Raw genomic sequence first — 10,728 nt, 5'->3', positions numbered from 1 at the left:
CCCCGTGTGTGTGTGTGTGTGTGTGTGTGTGTGTGTGTGTGTGTGATTTCTCGATTTTTGTTTCTCTGTCTCTCCAGCAAGTACATGTACCCTATAGCAAAAATCTCTCTCTAAAAAAAAAGAAAGTTTGTCCTTGCTTTATATGGAGAAAGTGAAGACCAGTCAGTCTAAGAGATTTATCCAGGCTCAAGAGGAAGCTAGGAGCTCCCTGATGAAAACGAACCACCTGGGTCTCCTGATCCTTCAATCCTTTATTCTTCTTTCCAGGGTTAAGCTAATGCCCTATTTTTTGGCACTCTGATAGACCTAGAACTGAAAAGCCATGAAAAGCCATGTAGATGAAGCCAGCATGTCTGTCCACATGCCTTTGGGGAAGCAAATCGAGTCTGGTCCTAAGTGGGTATCGCCCTCCAAACAGGGCGTCAGATCTGCTGAACAGAAAGCTCAGACTTGGCCCTGGTTCAGCCCCTCCTTCCAGGGGCTTGAGCAAGTTCTTCAGCCCTTGAAACTTGCCCAAAAGATCACTACATAAAGGTGGGTCGATCCAAAGAGAAGCGACACAAGTCGCAACTCAAGGTCACCAGGCAGCTGGATGGTGTCAAGCCAGCAGTGATGTGAGCAAGAGGTTAAGTGAAGCAGCTATAAATAGAGTCCCCCAAAGCATTACAAAAATCTAAGCCAGCCCTACAGCTACGGCTTGGAGAATGTGAGCAACAGCTGATAAACAGACTCCTGGCACGGCGGCGTCCACGGGCGTCTGAGCTCGATGAAGCCACACCAGCCACGCTTTACAGCTAGAGGCCAAGGGGGAGGCAGGAGAAAGGGCTTGCGGAGCCATGAGGGATAACACTCCAGGCACTTCGTGAGGCTGTTGGAAAGGTTTAATGAGTTAGTGCACACAGGGGTTTAAAACAGGGTCTGCACATTGTAAGACTCTGGCAGTGCTGCTGTTTCTCCAAAGTGACATTGACACGTGTCCACTCAAATACACTAACATTTCCCTCCCAGCTGACTCATTTAATGAGAATTATTAACTTATTTGCCAATACATGCGACTCCACCTGCCTCCTCCAGCAGAAAGCACGGAATCCCATCTTTGCCTAGCCGGCAGCAGGCTTTCCTCGTCTTACTTTCAGTCTTGGCCTCTTGACCTCTGTCTGACAGTCCACCTTAATGTCACTTTTTGTTTTCAGCTTTTTACACATTCAACAGAAAAGAGAGTGAAAATATAAACAGAAGGGTAGAGCAGGCAGGTGATTTCTCAGCTTATCAGGAGGAAACCTGAGGCTTGCAAATTGGTCTCCTTGGGCCCATAAATCAACCCAGCTTCAGCTTTTGATTTTTATTCTAAATAAGTGTCTGCTCCAATTAGCGTTTCAGGCATTTCAGCTGAAAATCTGTGATGTCACTCAGAGCTACTCTGGCACAAGCAGGCAAGCGGCCCCTCACCTTTGTATTCTGCCAGGCACACACACTCGTAGCCATTAACAAGGTCCCTGCAGGTGGCGGCGTTCAGGCATGGCGCGGAGAGGCACTCGTTATACTCCTCCTCACAGTAGAGGCCGTGGTAACCTGAGGAACAGAGAAAAAGGCCTGCTGTCAAAAGAACCCATCAAAACCACACTTGGTGGTTAAGGTGCTGGACTCCCACATGGCCAGCTGGGGTTTGCATCCTGGACCTGGTGGTTTACTTCCTCACTTTTCCTGTCTCTCTCTGGTCAAATTTAAATAATAATAATGATAATAATAATAACAACAATAAATAGAATTAAATAAATAATTCTTAAAAAAAAAAAAAAGTAAAGGAAGAAAACAAAACTCACCCTGGGTCAGCCTGCAAAAATGAGACTTGGGTTTTGATTGGAAAGAATGGTACAGGACCAATGGGATTTTAGAGCTGCGTCTCTTGGGGTAAAATTGACATGTGGGTTTGGGGAATGGTTATAAAGAAGGAGCCCATTCTTATTACGTTTTTTCATGATTGCAAGCATAAAGAAGACGATCCTGTTTATCCACTGTCAGTCTCATCTTTAGCTGTCATTTGGTGTTGATGTTGGGGGACCTGGTCACGAGTGTGTCTGCTGTGACCATAGGAGACAGTGAGAGCAACAAACAGTAAGGAGAACCAGACTTTTCCTCTAAAGCAATGAGGAAAGTGTATGTAACTACAGAGAATCTGGTTAAAGGAGAAAAAGCACCAATGTGTTTTCTTTTTTTTCTACTTTTGAAGAGAAAAGGCACATGTGCTCACCAGAAAGAGAGAGACAGAGAGACAGAAAGCGAGAAATCACCGCCCCTGGGGATGGCCACGCTGCAATCCCTTCTCCTCCATCCTCCTCTCGGGATCTTGGGCATGCACACACACGCGCCCGGCATGAGTTTTAGCCACTGGGTCTGCGACTCGCACCGAGGTCGACTACATGGGAGTTCAGTGACATAGCCATTACGCTAACTGCTGGTCCCACTAATGTGTTTTCTTTATCTTTTAAGTCAAGAAAAACAATTTGCCCAAAGGACTTAGCTGAAATTCCTGATGAAATGTGGTTTTTGTGTTGTTGTTGTTTAAAAATATGATTGTATAAATAACGATATTTAAAACTGTACATAAATGTTTAAATTATTAAAAATACAGTCACATGAATAAAGGGGAGGAACGATAATCTCTTGAAAAAGACAGTATTCCCTCTCCTATTTTCAAAACAGGTGTTTATTCTAAAGGACAAGAAGACAACATTCCTAGAGATTCACTTGTGAGTGTGACACCATTTTCAACTTTTCAAAAACACGTGTCACTGCCAGTTTGCTGTGAAGCCAGGCCATTTTCGTCTGGCCCTGTCCAAGCAATGAAACATGTGAGCACTTTCAAAAATCACCCTGCCTGTGTTAGTCCTGAATTCAGATAAGCAGAATAAATAAAACCCTGCCCAAGCAGGATTTCGAACTACTAGCTTTTTGCCAGCCTTTTCAACTCACAGCCAGCCCTGAAACTCAGAAAGTCCATTAGAACATGTTGATGTGCCCCACAATCTTGCTTCCTGTGCCCATCGCGAAAGTAGGTTAAGCTCATACTTGCATTATTAACAGAGCCCTTTTCAAGCATGTTGCCATTTCAGTTGTTTTTGAACTGCGTTCCCAGTTTAGGCAGTAATAACGCCTCCCTTAAGGAGACCTTGACCTACCTAAGACAAACACACTATGGTTCTCAGTTCTTTCAGTTTACCTTACTTTTCGTCATTTTAGAAACTATTTTGCATTACTCTTCATCACATTAGTTCAATTGCTTAGGTGAGAAGTTCTTAATTAACGTGACTTTGTCCACCAGAGGGCATTTGGCACCATTCGAGACATTTTTGTTTGTTACCACTAGAGGTGAGAGGAAGGCGTTGCTCCTGGTATCTAGAGGGTACAACAAAGGAAGCTGCAAAGCCCACTACAGTGCCCAAGGCAGCCCCCACCACAAAGACCACCCAAGGACCATTGCAAAAGACGTCAATCTGACCAGGCCAAGAAAGCCTACTCTAGATTAGAAATTGACCAAATCTATTCCAGCCTGATTTTTGTCAATAAAGTTTTATTGAGACACAGTCATGCCCATCCATTTGTGTATTACCAATAGCTGCTTTCCTATTTCCATAGCAGACCAAGCAGCTGCAACAAAGACCAGATGGCCTGCAAAGCCTCCATACTTACAATACAGTCCCTTTACACAGCAGTTTGGTGACTCCTAAAATCAACAGAAGATCTTTCTCTTTACCAAACTTTTGGAATAAAACCCCTGACCAAATATATGATTTGCAAATATTTTCTCATTTTCATGGCCTGCCATTTTGCTCTGTTGTTTCCTCTGCTGTGCAGAATCTTCTTAGTTGACACAGTGCTTCTTCTCTATTTTTACTTTGTTGGCTGTGGTTTTTAAATTTTTCAGAGAGAATCTCACGATGGTGTGATCCTCCTGCCTCAGTCTCCCAGCTGGGGCTACAAGCATGTGCCACCACACATAGCACTCTTCTAGATAGGGTCTTGCTATGTTTCCAAGGCCTCCCTCCAGCTCACAAGTCTCCTGCCTCAGCCTTCCAGGTTGAGGGGATGACAGGTACATACCACTATACCCAGCCTTAAGATCAAAGTGGGAAGTGAACATGGATCTCCAACATGGTCCCAGTCTACAGAGCACAGTGTCTTAGCAGCATGTACCACCGAGGCTGGTGTTAGAGCTAGCATTGATGTTATATCCAAGAAATCATTGATGTTATATCCAAGAGACCATTGCTAAGAAAATACTATGAAGCTTTTCCCCTATGTTTTATTCCTAGAGTTTTATAGTTTCAGATGTTATTGGTTCACTGGAAAAGTCATGACATATTTTTTCTGTTTTTCTATGCAAAAATGCATCATGACTTTACAGATAACCCAATGCATTTAAATCATTAATCCATTTTGAATTGATTTTTGTGTATGATGTAAGGTAATACAAATGGTCAACAGATGTATGAAAAGATGATCAACATCACTAATCACCAGGGAAATGCAAACTAAAACACAAGGGACTATTACCTCCCATCCCTCAGGATGACCATTATCAAAAAGAAAGAAAAAGAAAAGAAAGGAGGGTGGATGGGAAAGGAAGAAAGAAAGAAAGGAAAGAAGGAAGGAAGAGAAAAAGAAAGAGAGAGAGAGAGAGAGGGAGGGAGGGAGGGTGTCTAACATGATCAAACTCACAGAACCATGAATACTGTTCAGTGAGCATAGTTTCAGTTATGGAATGTAAGTACAGAAGGTCTGTCGCACAATGGTGTGTGTGTGGTAGCCGATATTGCAAGGTACACTTAAAAATTCATTAAGAACTTAAATTGCAAGACAAGCAGGTGGCATGGTAGCTAAGGTGCTGGACTCCTGTGTGTAACTGTGGTTCAAGTACCGCACTGGAGAGCTTGCTTTCTCACCTCTCTCTCTGATGAGTGTCTACTGAAAATTAAAAGTAATAATGATAATAAATAAAATTAAATAAATTTTAAAAGAAGCTAGATTTTCTGTTGTTTTTTTTTGCTGTAATATATGTATATAATACACCAAAGATACATATTATATATATACATTATGTATTATGGATGTGTGTCTGTATTATATATATAAAGTTAAGTGTCATGGCTTCTTCTGTTTCAAAGAACTTTTTATAGCCAGTGTAGAATATCAACTCATCAGCAGCAGTATGTTTTGTTCTCCTAGAAGATTTTTTAACAATCAACTTGGAAAGATAAAATATAACCCTCCACACATCATTAACCTCTAAATTAAGGTATTATTTACCAAGACAAAAATCAAAAGCAAGTTTCACGAAACCATCCATAATTGTTTTTGCTTTTTTAAAATAGTATCATTATCTTTTTCCACTAGCAACATGAAAAGCAAATGAGGAAGTTATTTTACAGAGATAATTAAGCTGGTGATGTTTTTCTTCATTGGGAGAAAAAAAAAAAGATAAAGGTTTCATATTCTAAAACTGTTTCTTCAGAAAGGGTAACATTTAAATTTCTTTATGGAAATGTCAAGGCACCCCTACACTCTGTGCCAAGAAACCTAAATCGAACTGTTTGAATAAAAAAAGGCATTCTTCCAAAAGAGAAGGCTTCTGTGAAAATGAGGCTGCCACCCCCCTGCTGATAATTAATTCAGGCAAACAAATTAGCTCAGGGCAGTATGCCCAGGGTCTAAAATAATTAGGCTAATCCAAAAGATGTCTTTAAAATAAAATAAAAGATAAGAAGGGTGTGATCAGAATGGCCCCTTCCAGGGCACTGAGCCTCCTCAGCACCACGCCAGTCTTTGCATGGCTTACTCCTAAACACTCGGCTCCAGTCCCTTCTTTAGAACGGACAGAACACAGCAACCAGCTGAGATGGGAGAGAGGAAGCGCCCAGAGGACTCCCAGAGGCAGGCTGACGCTTCATTCACACAAAGAGCTACGACAGGCCAGCCAAGGTGACATGGCAGTAACGCAATGCCCCACAATGCTGAGGCCATGTGCGAGGGTCCCAGGTTCCTGTCCCAGGCTCTCCTTGTGTACATCAAATGCATACATGTGCCATGGTCCTGGATGGCTAAGGCAACCAAAGGAAAAACAGGTTTGGAGAAAGAAGACCAGTTTCATTCTGGACATGTTTAACTTGGGGTTCACTTGGAGAGAGCTGGGTGGCAGTCAGAAACATGGGTGTGAATGGCAGGGGAAGAGCACTTAGGGAATTGGGGAAAGAGCACTTAGGGAATTGGTTGCCTGGAAGTGTTGAAGTTTTCATCAAAGAAGAGCATAAAGAGGATAAAAGAAGGACCAAGGTCACAGGTGAACAGATGGGTGGGGGCAACACAGGATGCAAGATCAGGACAGCAGACAGACATTGGGCTACGGAAAGGAGAAAAGCCCCAGGCATGCAGAGTCAGGGACGCCAGGAGAACACAGTCACTGAGGGCTGCCAGCAGTGTCAGAGGCTCTAAGGAGTGAGGATGGCAACTGGATTACATTAGGGGGCCAGATGGTGGCACAACGGTAACGCAAGGTCCTGCAAAGCTGGACCCCCAGGGGAGGTCCCAGTCTTGCACCACAAGATATCTCTCTGCATGCTGGGCATGTGTGTGCCCATGATCCAAGCAGAATGAGGCTGGAGGTGGAGCATGGCATGAAGATCCAGTTGGAGGTACCTCCCTTCTATCTCTCTTCTTGAAGAAACAAATAAATAAACTTCTTTATTTATATATTTTTAAAGAATTATTTATTTCATTTTATTTATTACTAATGTTATTATTATCTTTAAGTTTGCTACAGGGTATGCATGGCTACCAGAGAGAACACACAGAGAGAGAGAGAGGAGAACACGAAAGCAAGCTGCCAGGTTCGGGACTCGAACTGCAGTGGGCCATGTGAGAGTCCAGTGCTTTAACTACCACACCACCTGCTGGTCCCAATAAATAAGCTTTAAAAAAAGAAGATTAGGAGGTCACTGATAACTTTTAAAACTATGACTCTCAATAGAGCCCTTTCTTCCCTTTTGAGGGTGTTCTGGGAATTAGGAATGGAAGGGCTCCTTATTATATCGACTGGAGAATTCTACTGGGTGGGCCAAAGATGTTAAGCAAATTTCAACATCCAGGGAATTCCTGCACAACAAAGAATGGTTTGGAGTCCTTCACAACTTTGAACCATCTCACAAGACACGCATGCAGGTAAAAATCCCACTTATAACTCCCCAGGACTATAATTTAACTGCCTTACAGAACGACACAGAGTTAAGATACACTGAGTTTTCTGGACATACTACTGAATAAATGAAGAGAAGGTCATACCAAAAGCTGCTCACCACTTTGGAAAATCATTTCATAAGAGCAATGCTCTGGTGGAATATAAGTCATCAATAAAGAATACCTACGTCACCACAAATCAACAAAATCAAAACCACTTCTTCAAACGATGCTCTGACAATGCTATGTAAAGCAGCTCCCCCACCAGTTGATTTTCATCATAGCATTTAAAGCTATCAGAAATCATATTTTCAACTTAGTTCTTTTCTTTCTTTCTTCTCTTTCTTTCTTTCTCCCTTTCTGTCTCTGTCTCTGTCTCTCTCTCTCTTTCTTTCTTTTTTCTTTTTTATTGAGAGATTTTTGCTATAGGGCACATGCACTCACCAGAAAGACAGAGAGAGACAGAGAGACGGAAAGCGAGAAATCCCCCACGGAGAGGGGGAGGGGGGAGGGGGGCCACACCCACAATCCCTTCTCCTCCATTCTCCTCTTGGGATCTTGGGCACGCATACACACATGCCTGGCGTGAGTTTAAGCTACCAGGTCCAGGACTCAAACCATGGTCAACTACATAGTAGTCTAGCAACATAGCCATTACACTAACTGCTGGTCCCTCAACTTAGTTCTTTACTCAGTGGTCACTTCTAGAATATAAGCTAGAATATAAGAGGCTGAAGCTGCAGTAATCACACTTGGGCCAGCAATATCTGGTAGAAAAACAGTTGTGCAAACAATACTTACTGAATCAGTACCTGCAATGCTATTGATTAGTGCAACACACATTTCAGATACACCTTGGTTGTACTAGGAGCTTCAAGATGCCCTGAACACAAACCTAAATAGCAGAGTCTCTGTCTGCAAGGAGCTTACGGTCTTGAAGCAAGTTAGTGGCACCTGTTGTGTGTGTGGCTCTTCGTGTCTGATAATGTGTTTAATCCTCATAAAAGCCCAAAGTGACGGGCCTGACTAGTCCAGGTTTATAAAAGAGGAATTAAAAGTCAGAGAGATACATTTTCCCAATGCCACACAGTAAATCTTGTGTACTTCCAGCTTTTCCATGTTGTCCCCAAACACGTTGACTCGTGTGTTAGTCTGCTATGGGCTGCCATGACAAAATGCCACATGCTGGTTAGATGACACAACGAAAATTTATTTTCTCAGTTATGGAGGCTGGAAATTCAAGATCAAAGTCAATGTGTCAGCAGGTCTGGCTTCTCCTGAGACCTGTCTCCTTGGCTTACAGAGAGCTACCTTCTTGCTGTGTCTTCACAGGGCTTTTCCTCTGTGTGTGAGCACCCCAGTGTACCTCATCTTCATACAAGGATGCCATGGCTACCATATTGGAGCCTCACTTTAATGTCCTCATTGAACCTTAATAACCTCTTTAGAGGTGATTATCTATCTCCAAAGATACAGGGGAAAACATAATTTCTCATTCCATCCTAACAGCTAGAAGTGGGGTTCCCCAAGCACAGCACTATTGATATTTTGAACCAGATGTTCCTTCATGCCGGGGCTGTCCTGTGCACTATGGGACGCAGAGAGCATCCTTGACCTCTGCACTCGACCTTCCAGAAGCACCACCTCTCCATAGCTGTGATGATCAAAAATGTCACCAGATGTTGTCGTTTGTCCTCCATGAACAAAACTCTCTTAAGAACCATTGTCCTAAATTATTTTTATAAAATGAGAGTGACTTGAGATTTGGGATGTGACATTTTCAAAGAGTTGTTCTAAAGACTGAGAGTGAATTCACCAGAGAAAAAGGATTTCTGGGGACAGCCCATGGTCTGGTGGTTAAGGCAACTGGATCCCACGTGGCTGATCACAGGGTTCGTGTGCTGGATGAAAAACACACCAAGCATGTGTGTGTGCATGCCCCAAATCCTGAAAGTAGGGAGAAACAGTGGAGAAGGAATTGCAGCGTAGCCTTTCCCCATGAAGGGGTACTTTCTCACTTTCTTCCTCTCTCTCTTTCTCTCTGTCTATCTCTCTCTAATAAGCACAAGTGCCCTTTGGAAAATTAAAAAAAGAAAAGAAAAAACAATAAAAATATAAAAAGCTTCTGGGTAATCCCAAGAGGGCCATCTTCCATTGCAGGTTGGAGGTGCTATCAGCCAAGGGTGACTCTCTCTGGGATGCTAGCCTGCAGGAGAAAACAAGCATTAGATTCCTCTGGGGTTGGGCTCATACCAATGAAATGGGAAAAGAGGAAAAGAGTCCCCAACTAGTGATTTCTGAGCTACCAAGAACTCTGCTGAATGTTCTATTATTAGGTTGAGATGCCTCTGTGTCTTTGAAATAAGAGCCCCTTATCAAGGCAGCTGGTGAAGCTAGGTTCTAGGTGCTGTTATTCCTGCCACTCAGATGAGAAAACCATAGCCCAGTGCAACTAACTCAGCAAGGGCATTGGACGATAAGCCAGGATCCCACCCAGAGACTGAACTGCCCGAGCAAGATGCCGGCCGTCTGCAGATCTTAAGTACATGATCCCTACTCTCTCCACTGAAAGCCAAGGCCTTCCACTGCCTTCATGTTGACCTCTCGCTCAACACTGTTTCCAGACAACACCGTAGAAACACCAGACTGCCTTCAGACCCACCCCTAGGCACTTGTGAGCTCTTCTCCCCTCACCCTTCATGTTGTCACTCCTTGAAAATCCCAAATCCCAAATGGTAAAGTCTTTGGAGGTAGCCAGATGGCTTTCACAGTTAGTGTGACAAATTCCAGCCATTCATCCATGTGTATGGTCTCTGGGGGGCTATGCATGCTTCCTGCTACTTCAGGAAGGACCTTCCAAAAGCAATGGCAATGTGTTCAGGACAGTCAAAACAAGGCTGCTCATTCCCCAGTGCAGACGGCAATGCAAGGTGAGAGTAAATTTAAAATGTTCTAGAGTTTGCTATTTTTATACATAGTCAAGCTGAAGTAAGCAGCGGATGAGGAAAACAGCGCCTTCAAGGGAGTGTTACAACTCGGAGGACGTTCTCCCCTCTTGTTGGTGTGGTGGATAAAATGTGAAAGCCCACGACTCCCTGATTCAAGTCTAGGCCAGTTCCCAGGAGAGTAAATATTCCACCTTATCCACAGAAGTAAAAGATGTGGTCACAGGAAAAATAATCGTTATCGTAATAGGACTGTGAGCTTTCAGATTCTTCCTAAACTCACTGACGATCTAGAGCCCATCTGCAGTGGAGTGTCAAGCAATGCACTGCTTGAACTGTGTAAAGCTTTAACTCAAAGGAGACTCTGGGGATCAGCAGTTAGCATAATGGCTATGTCACTGGACTCCCACATAATCGACCGCGGTTCAAGTCCCAGACCCGGTGGCTTAAACTCACGTCAGGCGCATGTGCGTGCGTGCGTGCGTGCCTAAGATCCCGAGAGGAGAATGGAGGAGAAGGGATTGCGGCGTGGCCATGCCCCCTGGGGGGGGGC

The 10,728-nt window shown here is 43.6% G+C and overlaps 1 protein-coding gene across 1 annotated transcript in view; it reads right to left on the bottom strand.

Moving 5' to 3' along the window:
- The window catches only part of DNER (delta/notch like EGF repeat containing), a 234,775-nt gene that overhangs the window by 56,488 nt on the left and 167,559 nt on the right, over positions 1–10,728 (bottom strand). The window contains exon 9 of the mRNA XM_006141980.1: positions 1,450–1,572. Within this exon, the coding sequence (XP_006142042.1) occupies positions 1,450–1,572 (123 nt within the window). The remainder of the gene's footprint in view (positions 1–1,449; positions 1,573–10,728) is intronic.

Source organism: Tupaia chinensis, unplaced genomic scaffold, assembly GCF_000334495.1.
Source record: "Tupaia chinensis unplaced genomic scaffold, TupChi_1.0 Scaffold000066_1, whole genome shotgun sequence".
NCBI lineage: Eukaryota > Metazoa > Chordata > Mammalia > Scandentia > Tupaiidae > Tupaia > Tupaia belangeri.
Note: the sequence above shows the minus strand (reverse complement) of the source record. Positions and strands in the feature narration are given on the sequence as shown.